The sequence below is a fragment of the Prunus persica genome, chromosome G7, assembly GCF_000346465.2.
Source record: "Prunus persica cultivar Lovell chromosome G7, Prunus_persica_NCBIv2, whole genome shotgun sequence".
Classification (NCBI taxonomy): Eukaryota; Viridiplantae; Streptophyta; class Magnoliopsida; order Rosales; family Rosaceae; genus Prunus; species Prunus persica.
In genome coordinates, this window is record NC_034015.1 from 14741776 (window position 1) to 14764282 (window position 22507).

At 36.9% G+C, this 22507-nt stretch overlaps 3 protein-coding genes across 4 annotated transcripts; all 3 read right to left on the reverse strand.

The window, feature by feature from the left end:
* LOC18770629 (pentatricopeptide repeat-containing protein At2g33680) lies at positions 10922 to 13903 on the reverse strand. 2 transcript variants are annotated; one of them, XM_020567796.1, is made up of 2 exons: positions 11697 to 13903; positions 11533 to 11626 (listed from the first exon to the last, which is right to left on the reverse strand). In XM_020567796.1, exons 1-2 carry the CDS (start codon positions 13758 to 13760, stop codon positions 11618 to 11620), a joined length of 2073 nt encoding a protein of 690 aa, XP_020423385.1. In that variant the 5' UTR covers positions 13761 to 13903; the 3' UTR covers positions 11533 to 11617. The 2 variants fall into 2 exon arrangements, with proteins under 2 accessions (XP_020423384.1, XP_020423385.1); XM_020567795.1 differs by having other exon boundaries at positions 10922 to 13903.
* Positions 14328 to 16279, reverse strand: LOC18770694 (tankyrase-1). Its single transcript, XM_007202518.2, has 6 exons — positions 15983 to 16279; positions 15454 to 15548; positions 15295 to 15373; positions 15119 to 15213; positions 14858 to 14953; positions 14328 to 14784 (listed from the first exon to the last, which is right to left on the reverse strand). The coding sequence occupies exons 1-6, from the start codon at positions 16152 to 16154 to the stop codon at positions 14704 to 14706; spliced, it is 618 nt and encodes a 205-aa protein (XP_007202580.1). The 5' UTR covers positions 16155 to 16279; the 3' UTR covers positions 14328 to 14703.
* LOC18769636 (zinc finger protein ZAT5) lies at positions 17940 to 19784 on the reverse strand. The gene has a single exon (XM_020567729.1). The coding sequence runs from the start codon at positions 19025 to 19027 to the stop codon at positions 18095 to 18097; it is 933 nt and encodes a 310-aa protein (XP_020423318.1). The 5' UTR covers positions 19028 to 19784; the 3' UTR covers positions 17940 to 18094.

The window sequence follows — 22507 nt, forward strand, 5'->3', positions numbered from 1 at the left end:
TTATGCAAGATCATTTATCCGTTGAGAAATCAAAGTGAAAATATAAAGATATATGACATCGATTATCTTATTTTAGCCCTTCAAATAAACGGATGACATACTCAGAAAATGAAAATTAAAATGAAAATGTTTTAGGTTTCTAAATCAAAATTATAGATGTTTGAAGATCTAATTCAATGTCACCAAAATGATTTGATGGATTTTCTAAAATTAAATTGTAAACTAAACAATAATTAGTTGCCCTCTTATCACTTATTTTGTTATTACAAACGTTCTAAATCCATTTTTAATTTTGGGAAATGGAAAAGAGAGCAAGTTAAAAGAGTGTATTAATGGAGAATAGTTTTTCTTGGCCAAAATTAATAGAAAATAGTTTAATAAGATATGAATAACGGGAAATGGACCATGATGGTGAGTTTTTTTTCGGTTTTGCATGTGATGGACATGTTGGACTTGATGTTCTGGGAACTGAACTTGCTGCGATGCTGGAAGGTTTGTTAATGGCTTTGTGGAGAGGTTACCAAAATTTTCTTTTGGCTTCTGATTCTCAAGAGGCAGTGTCACTTGTTATCGGATCTGGTGAATGTTGGAGCAATCTAGGCAATTTGGTTGAAGATGTGAGGAATCTATTGGTGCATTTGCAAGTGCGTGAAGTGTGCCTTTTGGCTCACTTCGGCTTACGTTAACGGTGGCGATTGTTTTGGGCTGGTGTACGTTAGTGGTGAATAGAGAAGATGCTTAGTGCTTTTGAGGGAGGTGTGTGGACTCTTTTTTCTTGACCGAAATTTCCTCCACTGGAGTTTTCAAGGCAAGGTTTTATGAGGTCACCATAAGTGCACCTAGTGGGGGACCTATTAAGGCGCAAGGAGGTGCAATTGCACCTCTCCTCGTCGGAAAAACCATTGTAGGTGCTTCAAATTGCTCATTTGCTCAGCTGGTAGTGGTACACAGTTGCATAGTGCACAGATTACCTTATTTCCATTTTCAACACTTAAGTAAATGTCTTTGTCCTTTTACTTTCATTTATTTTTATATTACTCCATTTACCTAAATTTACAATGTAAATAAGGAAGTATCCCTCATTTAGATTCAAATAAAAATACTAGAAAATCAAATTCCCATCAAATCAAAATATGAAAAATCGGTTTAGTGCAAAATATGATTTAGGCTAAAAATGATAGCACATTAAGTCAATATATACTTCATAATAAAATCTCATAAAATCCAGTTTTTTTATTTGATGTGTAAGGAATAAAAGCCGCCAAAAATGATCTTAAGAAAATGCATGAAGGGACCTAAGGTCAATCTATGTAAAAAGCCTTAGATGTTCAATCCACAAAGAATTTTTAGTCTTACAAAATTGCACCTCCGCTAAAAAATTTCTAGATCCACCAGTGGGTGCACCTCCTTTCTCCAGTTTTTCTTGAATGTTATTTTGATTGTTTCTTAAGAAGTAATAAAGTTGTTTATTTGATATATAAAAAAAAATTGGGGAAATGGTAATGCTAGCAAATAAATATTTGTACCAATTATCAGCAGGAAGTAGTTGTCAATGTAAAAATAATTTGATTTGAGGGTGGTTTTTAGTAAATAAATATTTTGTATCAATTATGAGGTGCAATGAGGAATTTTATAGATGTAGATAGCAATGTTCGAAAAATCGCTAGGCGATAGGCAGTGGCCTGGCGGCCAGAAGAGTAATCGGGCCTAGGCGTTTTTTTCAATTTTTTTTTTAAAATTTATACCAAAATCAAGCAAAATAAAAGGATATATAAATTATTAAAAAATCATAATTGATATAAAACATGGGTAAAAGTTACTACAAAGAAAAATACTTGAAATGAAACGCTAGGCCTCTAAATCTAACTCTTCCTCCTCCTCTCCATATCTCTCCAAGAATAGGTTTTATTTAAACTCAAGCACGAAAAAAAAAAGGGACCCAACCCGCCTAGGCGGTTTTTTTTAATTTTTTTTAATTTTTTATTTGTTGGACGATTTTTTGAACACATAGATAGTAACTGGGTTCTATTTTTATCTTATCGAACCCCTGAAAATTCACCAACCTTGCGCCGATATTGCAGATACTTTGATTTTTCTTCTTCCCGTTCCACTCAGTTGACAAACTCAAGGAGCATCTCAGGCGAAGTAATGGCGGTGCCTCTCTTCAACCTCGCTCCCAATCTTACCGACTCTGAGTCTGATTCTTTGGCCCGCTCACTCATCCTCAAATATAAATTCATTCTTCGCAGGGAGTCCCAGGGACGATGACTTTCGGCGAGCAAAACACGTTTCCGGAGTCGTGTGGCCTCCTCGACCAAGCTTTCCTGTCCGGCATCAATTTCTTCGACTCTACATAAATGTATCCAGTGGTTCAGCGAGCCCAGACTCAGGTGAGGGGAGGAGCGAGGAGCGTCGTTTTGGCCACCAAAGTTGTAAAGTAGCTGTGAGAGTATCAGTTCATGCTAACAATGGTGTGCCAGCTGGCTTTTCACTTCTGATGTGTGAAAATTTGTTCTGATATTACAGGTACCGTCTGGGCAGATGACTTGGATACGAAATGGTCCCAAGTGTTTGAATGCTAAGAATATCACCGAGGCCATTGTCGGCAGGTTTGCTAAAGCAAACAGTTTGTAATTTTTCTTCTGTTTAAACATTTCGTGTTATGCTGCTTTGAGTGATGAGTTATGTAATGTTTAAATGCAGCTTAACGCGATTGCAGACAGATTACATTGATCATTGGCCTGATCGGTTTGTATGAAGAAAAGTGTTTTCGGATTTTGCTTTCACATTACTCTAAATTGGCAGATTGACATGAATCTGCCCCTCTGGGTGAGAAAATGATAGCCATACCTTTTCACTGGTTTTGTTTCAATGTCATGTTTACGTCTTGTTGGTACGATGCCCAGTGCTTATTAATATTTTTTTTAAAGGCAATAATTACTTTTGATTAAGTGCATGCGTGCATGCTTGGGTGTGGGGGTATATACAAGCCTGGGCTTCTGCATCTGTGCCATAACAGTTCATGAATATCTAAAAGGAAAATTATTTTGAAAATTATCTCTAGTTCCAGCATTTGGTCTCTTTACTGCATGTTGTAGTTATCGAATATTGCCCGTCGCATGTTGATTTACTAATCTGCTTTTATTTCCTTTCACAGGATATATTGATATTGCAGGGAAGTACAGTGTTCATCCAGTATATCTCTTGCAATAGGTTCGACACCTCTCCCTCCAATTCTTTATAGTTTCATCATGTTCTTGTCCACGTTAGGGCTGTGGTTTGGAGACTTAATGGGGGTCCTGCAGTACAGATGCTCGGTAGATTCTAGAGGTCAATTTTCAAATTGTTCATCTCATCTTTTGATATGTAGGAACTTAGAATACTAAAATAATTTTCTAGGATTTTTAAATAATTGAAACTACTTTTAAAATAATTTAAATTCCACAAAACTTTTTAAGATAATTAAATATAATTAATTACAATTTTTGAAGTAATTTTTGAAATTAATTAAAATATTTAAGTACTAATTCTTCACTAAATAAAAAATAATTATAACATAATACATTTAACATAATACATTTAAATATATTGAGTATAACCGCCCGGCTATACCATTTAAATATTCCAGTATATTTAACAAGTATAGCCGTCCGGCTAGACTGTTTATTTAAAGAGTATAGCCGATCGGCTATACTCAACCTGCCCAGGCCGCCTGGGCGGATTAAATTTTTTTTTTTTTTGGTTGGACGATTTTTCAAACCCCTGAAAATCCACCAAACTTTACGCCGATATAGTAGGTACTTTGATTTGATTTTTCTCCTTCCCGTTCCACTGACAGTTGACAAACTCAAAAGAGCTTCTCAGGCGAAGCAATGGCGGTGCCTCTCTTCAACCTCGCCCCCAATCTTACCGACTCTGAGTATGATTCTTTGGCCCTCCCTCTCATCCTCAAATACAAATTCATTCTTCGTAGGGACGATGACTTTCGGGGAGCAAAACACGTTTCCAGAGTCGTTTGGCCTCCTCGACCAAGCTTTCCTGTCCTGCATCAATTTCTTTTCTTGGACTCTACAGAAATGTATCCAGTGGTTCAGCGAGCCCAGACTCAGGGTCAGGGGAGGAGTGAGGAGCGTCATTTTGGCCACCAAGGTTGTAAAGTGGCTCTGAGAGTATTAGTTCATGCTAACAATGGTGTGCAGCTTGGTTTTCACTTCTAATGTGTGAAAATTTGTTCTGATATTACAGGTACTGTCTGGAAAGATGACTTGGATACAAGATGGCCCCAGGTTTTTGAATGATAAGAATATCACCGAGGCCATTGATGGCAGGTTTGCTAAAGCAAACAGCGCAAACAGTTTGTAATTTTGCTTATGTTTAAACGCTTCGTGTTCTACTGTGCTGAGTGATGAGTTTATGTAATGTTTAAATGCAGCTTAAGGAAATTAATTAAAATATTTAAATACTAATTCTTCACTAAATAAAAAATAATTAAAACGTAATACACTTAAAGCGTATGGCCGAGCGGCTATACCATTTAAATATTCGAATATATTTAAAGAGTATACCCGCGCCGCTATACCTTTTAAATGTTCGTATAGATTGAAATAGTATAGCCGCTCGGCTAGACCTTTTAAATATTCGAATATATTAAAAGTGTACAGCCGCTCGGCTATACCGTTTAAATATACCAATATATTTAGAAACTATAGCCGAGCGGCTGTATGCTTTTTTTTTTTCTTTTTTTTCCCCCGATATTCCTTTATCGATAAAAGTAGTTTAGAGCATTATCCATTACTATTAGGCCATTACCAGAGTCTTTATTATACCTTTTTGATTTTTTACTTAATACAAAAATGAAGAATTTAGCATTTTCCGGTTTAATATTTTGTATTATACACGTAAGTATGTAGTTTTTAATAATACTTCTGTTTTTCGTACACGTCTTAAAGACTCGGTGAAATAACGTTTAAAAAAACCAAGGTATGTACATATTTTTCATATTTAATACAAGTGTTTTTTTACAAAAAATTCAATAATGCACACAAAATTCAAGTATTGTACAAATAATTTTCACATATTCTTGAATAAAAGTAATCGATATTAAAATATTAAAATATTATATATTGGCCAAACTTTTAAGTTGTAACTTGCCAAAATTTTGCAGAATAAACACGTACATATTTTATTTGTATTTTTTTCTTTCCGTATTTTACTAACTATGAAAGAATGTGAGAGGCTAAGATTATTTCTTACTTGTTGTAACAAAAATGCAAGATGGTGATTTTGCCATCTCTTTGCCAACCAGAACAACAATTTCAAACAAAATTTATGGGTATAGAAGTAAGAGGTGGTAGTATTCTTCATGTAAAGTGTTGTTTGAAAAGTGAAGCAATTACCAAGACCACTCCAACTCATCATGCAATTCTCTACGACAAGTAATGTGTGTAGTAACATAATTTAGTAGTACTAGAGAGAACGAGGTGGATCAAAGGCAAACATTCCCACGAAAAAAGAAGAAGAAAAAATTGAACTCTCAAATTGATTTATTGTGAAATTTCTCTTTCTTCAATATCTGCTTTGGATATGTTGAAATTAGCAAATTAATAACTATAAAGTATAAAGGAAGTAGGCCACAAAATTTCAAAATTGCTATAGGGCACCCTTCTTTGCAAACTCTCAAACTAGAAAGCTTTTGATTTGCTTCCAGTGTAACCTCTCTCTGTTAGCTGTCTTTCCCTAGCAGAACGGTTGCTTGCAATACACTTATAGTGGGACCTAAGAGGGGCACAGTAAAGGTTTATCAGTCTAATGATTTTCGAAATCACATCAATTTCAAGTAAAGATACCATTGTATACAATGTATCCCACTTGTTATGGCTGAAAATCCACGAAAACCAACCCAGTTTGCAGTGGGACTCTCTAATGGTGAGCTCCCTGTCCTGAGCCTTTGGAAGATGAAGATAATGATAACAGAGAGAGAGAGAGAGAGAAAAGAGAGTTGAAGAAGAAAGACAGTATTTTTAGAGAGATTTGTATATTGATCCTTCATCATGACTGACTACAATAATGACTCTGTTATATATATACAGAGTTCATCCTAGACTGATAACAATCTAACTAGTGTCACATGCTTTGACACTAACTAACTCCTCACTATTATTACAGTTATCATTCCCCCTCAAACCCAGCTGTGGTGGGTATCCTAATCTCAGATGTGCACAATGTTGTGAGAAAATGGGACTATGCAGACCTTTGGTAAACACATAGGCTAGCTGTTCTTCGGTTGGAATATATTGTACTATAAGATCTTTTCTCTGCACCTTTTCCCTTATGAAATGAAAATCAATATCTAGGTGCTTGATCCTGGAGTGGTATACTGGATTGGAACTCAAAGCTATGGCAGACAGTTGTCACAATTCACTATATTTGCAAATCCTGCAAAACTTGTCGTATCCAAAAAAGATCTGCCACATTGTTTGCCAAGGCTTGATACTCAGCTTCTGTAGAACTTCTAGAAACTGAGCTATGCTTCTTTGATTGCCAAGATACAGGATTGTGACCCAAGAAAACTACAAACCCAGTAGTTGATCTCCTGGTACTGATGTCCCCGGCCCAATCTGCATTACTATATGCAGTGAGGTGCCAAGGGCCACTAGTAAAACTGATACCATGCTTCAGAGTGCCTTGAACATATCTCAATATTCGTTTGATCAAATGAAAATGAACATCTGTTGGTGCAGTCATATATTGGCAGGCAGTATTCAGAGCATAAGCTATATCCGGTCTTGTAAATGTCAAATATTGCAAAGCCCCTACAATACTTCGAAACATAGTAGGATCTGACAAGACCTCACCTTCTTCTTTCAACACCTGTGTATGTGGTTTACAAGGTGTAGGACAAGCTCTGCAAGAGGTCATACCAGATTTCTGCAATAAGTCTTTAGCATATTTTTCCCGACTAACAAAGATATCCCCTGAGTCACTATAAGTAATCTGTAATCCCAGAAAATAAGTCAACTTCCCCATATCTTTCATTTCAAAAACAGAACTCAAGTCATCAACCAGAGTCTGAACCAACTGTTCATTAGACCCTATGAGAATTATATCATCGACATAAAGAAGCAATATCACAATCTCAGAATCAACATGCTTAACAAAGAGACTAGGGTCTGAATGTGAAGATTTAAAACCTAAAGCAGGGAGATAGCCAGTAAACTTGGCATTCCAAGCCCTTGGCGCCTGCTTGAGACCATATAGAGACTTCAGCAGTTCACAGACAAAATGGGGATGAACAGGATCCTCAAATCCTTGTGGTTGACACATAAACACCTCCTCGTCCAACTCACCATGCAAAAGAGCATTTTTACATCAAGTTTTCTTAACTTCCACTTGTGCATAGCTGCAATACTCAATACCAATCGTACTGTGGTTTGCCTTACCACTGGACTGAAGGTTTCTCCAAAGTCGAAACCAGGCTCTTGACTAAAGCCCTGAGCTACAAGTCGAGCCTTGTACCGTGCTATAGAACCATCAGACTATCTCTTGATTTTATAAATCCAATTACTGCCGACAATATTTTTATTACCAAACACCAAGTACCTTGCATGTGAAGAGCCTTGATTTCCTCCTTCATAGCATGTTGCCACTCAGGTGAATAAGAAGCCACTCGAAAACTAGATGGTTCATCAAGAGCAGTCACTGAATTCACACACGTATAATAACCTTGATACTCTGGAAATTGTCTTTTCTGAACAATACCATCTTTTGCTCTTTGTCTGCATTGGATGATGATTTTGTGGGCCATTTAATGTAGAAGAAGAATCACTGGATGAGAGAGGAAGAATAACCTCGAGTTGTGCATCAGAAAGTACAGGTATATAGTCTTGAGAAGCAACTGGTGGATCTGAGAAAGGCAAAGAATGATGCAAGTCTGCAGATACATTATTAGAAGAAGAAACTGATCTTGAAACAGAAACTGATCCTGAGGTAGAACCAGACTCTTGTGAAGTAGATGAATCATGTTGTACAATTGGAGAAGGCAATGTAACAACAATAGGTACAGTAGGAACAGTAGGAACAGTAACAGGGACAGATGCAGAAGTAGCATGCTTACAAGGATAATGTAGCTCATCATGAATCACATGCCATGAAATAATACACTTCTTAGTGAGCAAATTGTAACATATAACCCCTTACAGCAAGTTGGAGAGCTGCCAGCCTGTGGAATCCGAGGGCATTGTCCCAGCTTGAAAAAGCCCTTGGTGTGTGATCTCTAGATAATAGAGGCCTAAACATAATAAGATCTCATCTCTAGATAATGTACGCTATGGTGTTTAGGCATTTGGGGCAGTAAATTATATGAATCTAAAATAAATATGTTATGGAAAATAAAATCAGGACTTTATTGGAAAATTTGCAGCCATTATTTCTTTTAAGTTTTAACTATTCTTTCCTGCGCAAGGTTCATTCTTTCTTATGGAACGGATGCGCCTGGCTACCAATCAGTGTCGTTGGCCAATCGCGACTAGTGTAAATTTCGATCGACGCCCATTTTTCACCTAAGCTTTAGGTTCACTCTCGGGTTTTGGAACATGGCCGGAAACTTGAGAATTAAAACTTAAAATCTAAGCTCGTTACCCTAACATATATTTCAACTCTGTCAAGAATGGAGTGCATTTAAAATCTAAGCTCCATAGTCCATACCCTAAACTCTATAAAGGATGGAGTGCAACTTTTATTTCTCTTTGCCACCACTCACCAAGAGCCACTTGTTTGTATGAATATATTGACACGATTATTACACAGTTATGCTGGGTCGAGATTGAGTCCACATGATCTTGATCACATTTCAACCTTGTCACTTGAGCCAAAACTCACCAATCTCTCTTTGACAAAGAAGAAAAGGTTTGGGATCACTAGTTATAAGTTTGGGCTCGAGTGGGATTGAATCTCTAAGAAAAATTAAAGATAACCAATACATGATCTGATCTGCAACTAAATATAAGAAATAGGAGGGTATCCGTTATTAGTGGCAACCTACAAGCAGGAGGAACCCTATGAGGGTTCATAAAATGCATATTTACTTGAGTTAAACATTAGAGTCAATTTGATTGCTTAATTAATGTCTCAAAAGAGAATACATCTTCAAGCATCTACCTTTGCCGCTGCGGATGCATAACTTACGCTGATGTCCCTCATAGTTTTGCACTGACTCGGCTACTCATATCGGAGAAAATTGATCTTTATGCTCGTTGAACATTTCTTCAGCATCTGAATGCATTGAAATATGATTGAAAGGGATGACACAATGATCAAAACCAATATTCAAAAGATGAGATGACTCAACAATTGGAGCCCCAGAAAGCAGCATACTCCTTTTGGGTCAGTTAACCAGACCAACTCACTTTGTAAACAATCAAAACAACTCAAGGAACATGAAACTGAATATTTAGGTAAAAGAATATTTGTTCATCATCAGCTTCCTAGCAACCAAACATAACATAAACCAAAACAGAAAATGGAAAATACTGATTTTCAATTGCAATTTCTTAGCTTCTCATTAGTTTTGTCTCTGGAAATTCAGATATCAAGGCTGGTCTACACAAATGGAGGTGATGCCATTTTGGTGTTAGCATCAAATGGCATTCATTTTCTCTGGAAATGGCCAAAGGACCTTAATTCTGGTGGAGTGGTAAACAATGACATGCTTTATAATTCTTTCCTATTAGATTTCTCCTCTCTTTCCTTTCGAAATTGAAACCGAAGCGATAGTTGGTCATTTGATTCTGATGATATTGATTGAATGCAGGCAACTCCCAAGGTTCACCCTAATTTATGGAAACCAAGGAGTGGCTGATGAACAATGCCTTCCCAGCACCAACCCTGAAGAAGAGGCTATGTTCTGCTTTGATTTGTCCAAGAATGATTCATATCTCATATCACCAACAGGAGGGATGATCTCTATTTTTGAGTATTTGCAGAGATGCCAGACCCGCCAAGAAAAAAAAAATTCTTAGAAAAAACGCCATACAAGTTTTCGAAAAATCGGCCGCCTAGGCGGTCTAGGCGGTCTCGGCGGGTTCTTTTTTTATTTTATTTTAATAAATATTATAGCCGCTCGGCTATACTATTTAAATATATTATTTAAAGAGTATAGCCGCGCGGCTGTAAGCCTTAAATATTCGACTATAGCCGAGTATAGCCGTGCGGCTATACGCTTTAAATATATCATGTTTTAATGATTATTTATTTAATGAATAATTAGTATTTAAATATTTAATTAATTTCATAAATTACTTCATAAATACTAATTAATTATTTTTAATTATCTTAAATAATTTTGTGAAATTTTAAAATGGTTTCAATTATTTAAAAATCCTAGAAAATTATTTTTGTATTCTAAAAATGGATTTTAGCCTCTAAACCCTAAATCCAAGTCTTGAACAAAAAACCATAGTTTTTGGGGACTGTTACTATTGGTAATGGCGGTGTTTTGCGAAACATTCATCACCTTGTTGCCGAAGAATATTGGTAAAGTGAAAGGAGACAATTGATTTGCCTCTCAAGAATTTTAGAGTTGCTTGTTAAAATTTGGGGACGATTTGTTGTAAACACAAACTTTGAGAATTTTGGCTGAATACAAAATTGTAATGATAATTTTGGTTTAGTAATTATCTTTGCGAAGTGAGATTGACGGCCTTTTTTGTACATTTGTGGCATCATTGCTATACGAATTAGCCTTTGACTCAAATAATTTCTCTTGAAAAAAAAAAACAATTATGATCTGCCTGAGGTAACTATAAATTAATCCATCTGGGCTTGGAATTGTGAATTGTATATACAGTTCAGTGTTTCTATAAGTGTACAATTTGGTCTGAAACTCAATAACCAAACTTCTTAAATTGACTGCTCCTTCTCCATCTTTTGAAATTGATGCTTTCATTCTTTTGAGAAACTATATCTGGAGGCTTTCTTTCATGTATGTCACAGACTCTCAATACAAATATACACGAGGGAATTGTTTATCAAGCCTAAAAAAGATGCAAAATTTTTCATGTTCTTCCCTTCCAACAATGAGAGACACATTAATCAATGGAACCCATCACAGAGCCTTTTTGAGTTCTTAGTGATCATTAAAAAGTTCCCAACCCTCAGCAGTATGCAAAACTGAAGATTATGACCACACTTTCAACCTAACCCTCTTCGTCACACAAAACCAATTGAAGATCAGGAATGTATCCACTTTCTTTGATCAAGCTTGACAGAGAATTTAAACTTGCATAAATTACGTCTGATTGAAGGTGTGATGTGTCTCCAGCAACGAAACAATGGACCTGGCTTTGAACAACAATCCAACTTACTCCGGGAGGCTTTTCTAAACCCTTTTCCCTGAGCCGTGTTCTTATCAGCCTGACCTCCATCCACAGACCTGCTGCAGCATATATATTAGATATCAGAACATAATTCCCTGCATTCATCGGTTCTAATTCAACAAGTTTTTCAAATATGGTTCCAGCTAACTTCGTGGCAGAATGAAGTCGACAAGCATTGAGCAAGGCTCTCCACACTGATGCATCTGCTTCAACAGGCATTGATTCAATAAACTCTCTACCTTCATCTAAGCGGCCTGCACGACCAAGAAGGTCAACCACACAACCATAGTGAACAAGCTCAGGTGATATCTTGAAATCACGTACCATAGTGTGGAAAAGCTGCAATCCCATCTCTATCAAACCAGAATGTCTGCAAGCAGATAGAACAGCTACAAAAGTTGCTCCATTTGGTCGAAAACCATCTTCTAACATTTGTAAGAACGCATGAATAGCATCATGTCCGTGACCGTGCATGCTGTACCCAGTAATCAAGGCATTCCATGAGATAACATTCCTCTTTGGTAAAATTTTAAACATCTTTTCAGCATTTTGCATGCTACCACTTCTTGCATACATCGATATAAAAGCATTTGCAAGAGACAAATCAAAACCAAATGAGAATTGCCTCCGATTTGCATAAGCATGCAAGCATTGACCTAGAGGCAGAGAGGCAAGCTGGGTACATGATGATAGAATATTTATGATTGTCACAGAGTTGGGATTCACTTCTGAAATCATACGGTTAAAGAGTAACTGAGCTTTGCCAATTTCGTTGTTTTTTATGTAACTTGCAATTAAAGCATTCCATGAGATCACATCCCTACTGGGACAGCCCTCAAATAGAGTCCTAGCTGCTGCTTCATCACCACAATTCATGTACATATCTGTTAGTGCAGTGTTCAAAGATAGGTCAGCTTCAATACCATGTTTTATCACAAAACCATGAATTGCTCGCACTATATTTATACAAGTTTCATCTTCACAAGTAGCAAGGATAGATATTATTGTGTGTGAGTTAGGTTTGGTGTCAGATTCTCGCATCACCCCAAATATTTTCCATGCTTCATCTTGCAATCCATTGCAGGCTAGTGCCCTGATCAGAGTGTTCCATGAGATAACATCCGAGTATTTCATCTCAGCAAAAACCTTCTGAATAGATTCAACACAGTTAAATTCAGCATACATACTCAACAATGTATTTGCTAGAGAAGCATCCATTTTCATCCCACTCTTTCTTGCAAGAGCATGCAAACTTTTACCGTTCCTCAAGCCATCAGCTAAATCTTCACATACCGACAACATTATAACAATAGTTCTCTCGTCTTCTCTGATTCCTTCCATTCGCATTTTAGAAAACAAGCTAAAAGCTTCCTCATAAAAGCCATATTCAGTGCATGCAGATATCATGGAATTCCACAAAGCAACATCACGGCTGGAGACAAATTCAAATAATTTACGTGATAGCTCGAAACATCCACACTCACTATACATATTCAGCAATGCATTCACTATGAACAGATCATCACTGTAACTATTCTTAATAGCCATTTCATGAATTTGCTTGCCTAATTCAATAGATCCAATTCCTGCACAGGCCTGAATAACAACCAACATTGAAACATAGTCAAACTTGACCCCGTCCACAAGCATCTGTACAAAAAGCTTCAAGGCCATCAAGTACTCTCCAATTTCAACATACCCTGTAATTATTGCATTCCAACTGATAATGTTCCTCACAACCATCGAATCAAACGTAAGGCGTGTTGTTTTAATGTCGAATCTCAGATAAAACCCTATCAAAGCAGTACCCACATGAGCATCCAAATCAAAGAGACCATTCCTCAAGGCATAGCCATGTATCTCCTGTCCGGACCTCAACTCTGAAACCTCCCTACATGCTGAAAGCAATGCAACCACAGTACGCGAATTGGGTTTCAATCCCTCATTCTGCATCTGCATAAACAACGATATAGCCTCCTTGTAACAACAACACCTCACATACCCATGTATCAAAGCATTCCACAAAACCAAATCTCTCTCCCTCATTTCATCAAACACCTCGACTGCATCATCGATAAGCCCGCCTTTGCAGTAAAAATCAACAAGGGCAGTCCCAATTCTAACATCTTTCATTAAACCCGTGTTCCGAATACTCGAATGTATTCCCTTGCCTCTCTCGACGGCACTCAGCCTTGCACATGCCTTGAGAACCAGAGGCAGAGAGGTGTTATCGGGTGCCACTCCGAGAGATTCCATCTGGGTATATGTTGAGAGGATTGCATGGTCATTTTTGAGCTTGGCGTGGTGCTTTATGATCAAGTTCCAGTCTTTTGGTTTTGGTTCTTTGATTGGTAGATTTTGAAGGCTTAGACTGACAGGCATATCCATTAGTGGAGGCTTTCACATTTGGCGGGAATGTGAGGAAGATAGAAGATAGACCAACATCAAAGGGGTTCTTTCCTTATACTATTTATTTTGTTGGTTTATTAGCGGCGGTTTAGTGGTTTGTCTCTTCTTTTCTCAGGTCTTTATCAGGGATCATATAAGCAATGCTATGTTCATGTTATCTTTCTTTTTTAATACTTGAAGGAATGCTTGAATTTGTAGAAAATGAGAAGCTCAGAGATTGTATCCGTTTATCATCGTCTTTGTGGGTAACTTGTAGCTCTAGTGGTTAAAAGTAAAGTATTTACTTATACACTAGCCTCGAACCCAAGTTAAAATCCTCATTCACACCCTTAGTTCAATATACAATATACACCCGAGTCTAAATGATAAAAAATGAGCAAGTGTGACCTACTCCCAATTCATTGCTTGAATTACCATGGCATATAATTATACAGCTTTCTAGCCAACTACAATTTCAATTTCCAGCAAAACACGTCTTTTATATCATAGGTTGAGAACTTATCTGCTGGCTCTTAGTCTCCCGCAAGTCCATGTGAGCAGTAACTATTAACTGTAACCATAAGAAAAATAAATAGAATTTTGTTTCAACTGTGATACTAATGACCCAACAATCCTCAGGTTAGTCAAAAAGCGAAAACCATGGTTTACAGGATATTGCATCGCCCCACCCAAAGAACATTAGAAAGGTGCAAAGAAAAGCTAAAACAGAAGATCTGCATACATGGGGTTTGAGAAACTGCATAGCCTAAAACCTTGCACAAGTATGTGCTATTTTTCTATATTTAATATCCTAAATTCTGAAAGTTGTAATGATAAACAAAGGGGCACAAAATCGTCAACATTTTGGTGTTGCTGACTGGTAATACTAATAAGATAAAAGCAGCACAGTCACATCCTTCACGAAATCCTCAGCAAGTAAAGCCTACTGGCATGCCGTCGCACCAGCTGCAGCTTCCAAAATTGTCCTAGCTTCTGTAGCTAGTTCTGGTAAATCACTTGGGATCTGCCAAAATTTCAATGAGAAACACCACAACAACAGGAAACATATAATTTATAAAGTTCCTTCAAATACAAACCTTTCCATATAGGTTCGCCTTTGTAGGAGAAGCTCCGGAAGCCAGCAACAATCTTATAATATCAGCATGCTCACCCCTCGCTGCATGATGAAGAGGCTGTGGAAGAAATGGCAGTATATGAGTATAATGTTCACAAAACCGACAAGAAACAAGGATAGAGTACAACTGCTTTTAATATGCAGTTCATCTGGAAAACTAAAGAAAAATTCACAATTGGAACTCCCATGTAAAACAAAAGGATGTGATTTGGTTAATACTCACAGTATCGCCTTCGGCATCAACTGTTTCTAGCATTCTCTTTACACGGGCAGCGTCATTAGCACCATTAATCAAAAGTTGAACTATTTCAGTGTAGCCTGCAATAGTCATTTGAGGAAAAGTCAAACAAATCGAATTGAAATATGAATTCAGACATCACAATGGCAACAAGTGCTTACCCCCAGCACAAGCATCATGCAAAGGAATTGCTCCATCTTCATCCGTAGCCTCCAAGTTTGCACCTCTCTCCAAAAGTAACTAAATTGAAACAATTATTATCAGCTCAAAGTACTAATTGCAACAAATAAATAAAGAACAAAGAATTGATCAAAACAAACCTCCACACAAGAAAGATTGCCATAGAGACATGCAAGATGGAGAGCTGTGTCCCCATCTTCCACTGGTTCATCAATGCTGCCTCCTTCTAAGTTATCTATATACAATCAGAATGAAGGGCAAGCATCAGCAGAAATAAAGATTATATGAACCAAAAACCAAAATGGGGCAATTAAACACTCCACGAAAAAAATAAATAAATAAATAACTTCATGAAGTTCCATGAATATATTATTTCCCAAAGCATTTGAATACAGTACAATCAAATAACTAAGAGGGGCCAGTTTGAAAACACATATTAATGAAAGTTTCCAGCTTTCTTACACTAACCACCGAAATACAAACATAATTAACCAATTTGTGACAATATTTCAGCATAATTCTTTGTTTAAGTCTTTTGGGTCCATAAGTCTAACAAAATTGAGCTAAATGGCCAAACCAAATCATAATCGCAATAAACCCATTGAGAAAATCAAGCTAAAAAATCTGGTAAAGAAAAGTGGGTATGAAAATTGAGAGGCGAAGGGGTACCAAGAGCGAGGCGAAGGGCGTCAAGGTCGCCTTGCTGAGAAGCGTCAGCGATGGCGCGAAGGTGAGGAGGGGTGTGAGAGTCGAGGTCCTCCAAGCCCTCTTCTTCGAACAGAGCGTTTTCGTCTTCGTTGTCATCTTCCTCCATACCATTCCGCCTCCCTGGAACCGCCATTCTCTTCTGAATGTTTGTGGGTTTTTGGTTCGATGCTTCGTGTGTGTACTAAATTTCGAAACTAGGGGTTAAGAGGCCAAAAGGGTACTGCGGAAGTTGTATGCGTTTTGGTAAATTACAGTTTTGGGCCTTTGGGAACCACACTGGACTGTTGTAATTAGGATGCTGATCACATTTTTAGTTTTCAAATAATGTGACTAATCACATATTAGTACTTGCGACCAAAAAAATAATAATCACATGTTAGTATTTTCAATTTTTTCATTTCCTGATGGAATGTATAACGTTTTAACTGTTGGAAATTGGGGGTGGACATCTGAAATGGTGAATTGGTGAACTAAATCGAAACATACTATAGAAAGAAAAAAATTGTTGACCAAAAAAGTCAGATTAAATTCGAACAAACCAGTTTATGAATTTTTATTTTAATATAAGCAATATTATAGAGAAATCGAACTTAGAACTTTAATGATAGTTTCTCAACAACAAAAAAAATCTTAATGATAAATATTTTTAATCACTTAACCACACGTCACTTGCAACTGATTTTTTATTTTAAATTTTGCAAAGCCGCAGTCCAAGCTTAGGTTGGGCTTAACTTATTGGGTCTGGCCCATATTTACAGATTTAAAACCATATAATTCCAAATTACAAGATAGTCCAAGGTCGTATGCAATTATACAAATCTAATACAGAAACATGGGTAAACAATTTATTCCATATTTCCCGCTGATGATGAAGATTTGGTGCACTCATCTTTTCCATAGTGTATGGATTAAGGGTGGGTAGCACCAATAAATTAAAGTCCTTGCTCAAACAAAAGCTAGTGACTGACAACTTTAAATATGAGCCTCTTGTGAGCCTGGAAATTTTAGAGTTTTGGGGTTCTTAAGGCAGCGTGTAAACCATGCACACAGTTGCCAAATTGCCAACGGCCCCATTCTCTCTCTCTCTCTCTCTCTCTCTCTCTCTCTCTCTATATATATATATATATATATCTATATATATATAATGCAAATGGATCGATGGATATGCATCTCACGCAAAGTGATCACATGCCAACCTTTTCAGCACCCACCATGAGCACATAGCCAACAATACAAGAAAAATTAGATCAACCTATGTGACTAATTTTTCAACAAACGAGCACATGTTTATGAATGGTTACGTCTAAGTAGCTTGATAGATAACCGATCAGAAATTTTATTTTTGTCTTGAAAATGTGATATATAGATATGGTACAAATAATTTTATCGTTATGATTTTAAACAGTATAATTAATATTTGTCGTTACATCCTATCCTAAGAAAGCATGAGTCAGTACACGTTCGTATACTTTGCATCATTATAGATATAGTTTTGATTGAACAAAATAACATAACGGAATAAGAGAGCGTGTGATGTATCACTTTCCCCATATAAATGCAAAAGTGGATCCATAAAAGAAGGGCAGTTAGCTTGGAGCTACTAGCTTTGCTTGCCATCCGTTTAAACTTTTTTGGTCAGTTATGTATGAAAAGGATAGACAGAGACAAAGCTTTTTAGCTTTCTTGCAAACCAAACAAGGGAACCTAATCCCCTACTTTCGGTTGAGGTTTTGGTGGTGCCGGCAAAGTCATTTCAATTGACAACCCCCTACCCTCCTTTGCTCTCATTCTCAATTCTAACTCTCCTCAGATATATGCTCTTTTCCGACTCAGAAAGGACTGGCCCAAAAAAATGCCACCATATATGGACAGTAGCATACATGGCCCCAACAAAAAATTAATACACAAGTCAAGTCAGTTAAGTAACCAAAGAATTCATCAATTTCAACTATATGATTAAAGTTTGGACATGTATAAAAGAATCAACAATGAAGATTGAATGAGTAACAATGGTGTTAACAATTAATTGGGTCACATTGATGTTGGGGGTTGCTGCTATAGCTAGCTGTGTTTTTAGTAATGGCAACCCACCAAAGGAGAGGTAGAGAAGACAATGACTTGTTCCTTCTTGGGGCCAAAGGGAAACTTGGTTTCGAGGCGTTCTTCTTCTGGTGCAGGAAGATTAAGATCCAACTGCAAAATACTTCTTGGTCTCTTTGATCCTGATTGTGGCTGCGGAGAACTCATAGCTGCTGCTGTTGCTGTTGTTGTTGTGTTCATAAATGTTCTGTGCCTCCTCATATGACCCCCTAAAGCTTGACCAGATGTGAACTCAGCACCACAAACTGAACACTCATGAACCTTATTGGCTTTGCTGTTATTAACAGGAGTAGCAGCACTGCTCGATGCCCTGTAATCCCGATTCGATATTTGTAACGAAAGGGTGGTGCTCGTGTTGTTAAACCGATCATACTCCTCCGCTTCTTCCACGAACGACAAGGCTTTCTTGTTGTCCTGTGTGATGTTCATGTTAGCCTTGTTGGGTTTCTTGTGACTGGCTCTGTGTCCACCGAGAGCTTGGAACGAAGAGAAGCACCGGTCACATGTCTTGCACTGGTAAACATATAACCCAGCTGAAGCTGAAGCCTTATTGTTGTGAACCAATATGGGGTGTTGGGTTTTGGGCGTTGAATTTCCTTGAGCCAAAAGAATCAAACAGTTTGCCATGTCCTCCTCTTCTTCTGTACTGATCTCTGTGAATTGATCAGCTGAGGTGGCTGGTGAGGTTTCTGTGGGACCAACAAGGACTTGATGTTGATGATCATGACCTGCACTAGATGAGCTTGAAGCTGTTGCTGTTGAGGCATGAGCAAGCGGAGAAGCCAGCCTCTGCCGTTTGGTGCGTTTGCCTTTGATGATCATCATCTGGCTCTGATCCTTATAACCCATCACAGCTTCTTCATGATCTTGATGATCTGCACCGTCCATCATCATCATCATCATCATCTTGATCAACCCACCACACCAGGAACCAGAGCAGTACCAACAAAACGCTTGAGACCAGAGAGAAAAAGCAGAGAGAGAGAGAAAGAGAGAGAGAGGGAGAGAGATGGGCTGTGAATTGAATTGAAGAAGCAACGTTAAGAAAGTGGGGTTGTAATTATAGTGGTGAAGAGCGAGTTTTAAGTAGTGGTGAGTCTAAAAAAAAAGCCGCCCAGGTGATGAATAGTATAGTAACCGTGAGTTTTTGCCTAATTGCCAAGCTTGGCGTTTTCGATTTCCAACCTTGGAAGTTATATATAGAAATACAGAATAGGAAAATATATGCTTGAATATCTTTCTGTGGGGCATTTATACAAACATATTACAGGTGTGTATTGGGGGAGAGAGAGAGATGCAATGTAAGTGTGAGGAAGCGAGGCAACGAGTGAGATTCGGTTGGCTTTGAAGCAAACCCATTACTTTTTTCCAACGATTCCTTTCTGTAGAGGAAGAAAATTGGTTTGCAAGCCTGTGAGTGCCGCAGAATTTGTGCATCTCCGCCCACCTTTTTTTGTTTTTTTTTCCTATTTCTTACTAATTTACTTTTCTTGCCCTCTACACGTCTGTTAATTATCATTAGTTTGAACTATTTTTGGGTTCTTTAACAGTGCAGTTTAATTAATCAACAATACTATCTGTATCATATTTATAACAATACTATCTGTATCATATTTATCGATCACATTACTTATTACATTAGAGGTGAGAGATACGTGACGAAAATCACGTTCAGCAATGTAGCATTACTAACTCTTAACTAATTAACTAATTTAATAAGCCATCACCCAAATGTTTGAAAATTGTTGGTGGAGGAGATCTTTTGTGACTTGTGAGGAGGGGATTTTCATAATCTTTTTAACTATTAATAGACTGCAAATTCATTAGTGACTTGATCAAACTAATTAAGCAGTTCATGTGCAGTTGACCCACCTACTACATATTATACGCTAATCACTTCTTGGACGGACAATAACCCCAAAATCACGCCGCCCTAAGTCTATGTTATGATCCAATTATTTGGATTGACATTTTATGCTCCCTCCAATCATTAGGGCTGTTCCATTATGAAAAAAAAAAAGAAGTAATGAAATAAAAATTTAATGGTTGGTAAAAAGCACAAAATGATAACACTTTTCTTAGTAGAACTTAGCTGCAAAATCACATGAATGCTTACAATTTTCGAAAGCAATCAGTGATATATATGTATAATAACGTTAACTAATTATAATAAGTTAATACGATGCTAACTGCTCGTTTTGACTCATTTCACAATCTACAAAAGTAGCCAAAACTCTAAAAATACTTATAATGGCAATGGAATGAGGTGAGCAAATGGTTAGATTCTAAAAGTTGAAGTTATGTAAGATGAGCTAATTGATGACTTGTGCATGATTATAAAAGTGAATTCAAACAGCCTCATGCTGCATGCATACTCTATCTCCAATGATTGCGTAATAACAATAACAGCAAGAGTACAAATTACCACCAAGCTAACATTATTGTTATATATTACATTAATTCTTAGAAATGGAATGGGAAAGGGAAAAAAAGGAGTTTCTATTTTTCCTTATACGTAATATGATCTGATTAGTGATTAATAATAATGGTAAACGGTTACGACTTACGTGTTATTTTGTTATTTGAAGTGAATGAGAAAGAAAAGACATATTATAAAAATAAAGAAATATTGTTTGGACGGTGACTAAATTGAGGGTAGAGTAGTGTGAAGTAGAGGGTAGAGAGGAATAGGGTTTAGACTTAGAGGGAGAGATTCTTGGCGTAAGGAATTATAGGGGAGGGGGAGAGAGAGAGAGAGAGAGAGAGAGAGAGAGAGAGAGAGAGAGAGAGGAGGAGAGGTTGTGAGGGGCACGTAAATGCCAAGGCCAGCATCAGCAGTAGTTAGTGACACAAAGTAAAGCATCAAATTCAATTATTTTATTTATTTTATTTTATTTTATGGATTTTGGTTGGTGACATAACATGGGGTTTGCTTCATATAATTCTCTTTTGCACTGTTCGTATAATTCTGCTACTTCTCATCCACTCCTTATCCTCAAAAGCTCCTAAATCTGTAGAAAAATATTAAAAACTTTTCCAAAATTCATGTGTTCACTCCACTTCACATGTGCGTGTAGAATTCATATTCTTCCTCATAACTTTTTCTTTTTAAGTCAGTTTTAAAAATAATAAAAAATACATTACTTGAAATCTTAAAACGATGACGAAATGCTATAAGTTCATGACAGCTTTAGCTGCAAGACAGAGTCAAGACTCTCTCTCTCTCTCTCTCTCTCTCTCTCTCTCTCTCTCTCTCTCTCTCAAGTGTAAAGAGCACCGTTTTAGTTCCATAAACAAATGAAAGAAACAGTATTCTTGCCTATCGAGCGTTGTTTTATGCGAAATGTCTATACAATGTACAGAAACTGTACAGTTTCTTTCGAGTATTATGATTTAGACGGTTTAAAATCCCAAAATATAAAAAATATACGCGGAGATAATATATGTAATGTAAAAATATTGATTGTATGCATTTCAAATTTACTCTTTAAATTATGTAAGCTGATAGAAAGAAAAAAAAAAAAAAAAAAAAAAAAAGCCTGGTCGGTGCTAAAAAACACATTTTGATAGTTGACAAGGATGCTGCTGGGGGGTCAATCAAAGCCTCAAAATTATTTGTCATTTTCTTATGATTTGAAGCATATAATTAGTTCACGTTAATTTAGAGACCTAGTTAAGGCACTTCCTTCCATAGAACTACGGTTGCCTTCTGTCTCTACTAAAGCTAGGCTATAGGTTTAGTTGGTCACACAGTCACAGACTCAGACTCACATGAAGCACGAGAAAAGGTCTTTGTTTTCTCCTATTTTTTGACTCATATTATGATTTGGACACCACTTGACTATTTATCTGTAAGGGGATATTCTTTCTTTTTACGAATAACAGTTTGACACGTATGTAAAAATAATTTATCCAAAATACAAAAAGAAAAACTTATAAACATATGTCACATTGTTATTGACAAGAATATAAAAACTCATATTTTCATGTTAAGGAGGGAGTATTTTTCTGATGATTTATGCACATAATAATTCCATTGTTGTTAGTGGTTGACCATGAAGATACCCCACCTGGCTGAATGATAGAAATCACTCAAATCACAGTTGGTCTTGGTCCCTCTGTGAAAAGTTGGCAGGCTGAACCATAATTCACAGATTTTTTTTTTAAATTTTAATTTAAATAAAGGAATTTTTATCGAACAGAGAAAGTAAAAGGCCAGAGCCCAAAATAAAGAACAACACAAAGGGCTCAAACTAAGATTACGAAGCCCAACAAATAGGTAAACAAGAAAATAAACCAGTAAGGGCCAAAGCCCGAAAGAGCCCAATCAAAAACCTCACCACAAATCCATAAGTTTGGGAAAAAATATAACTGGCTTTTCTTTTT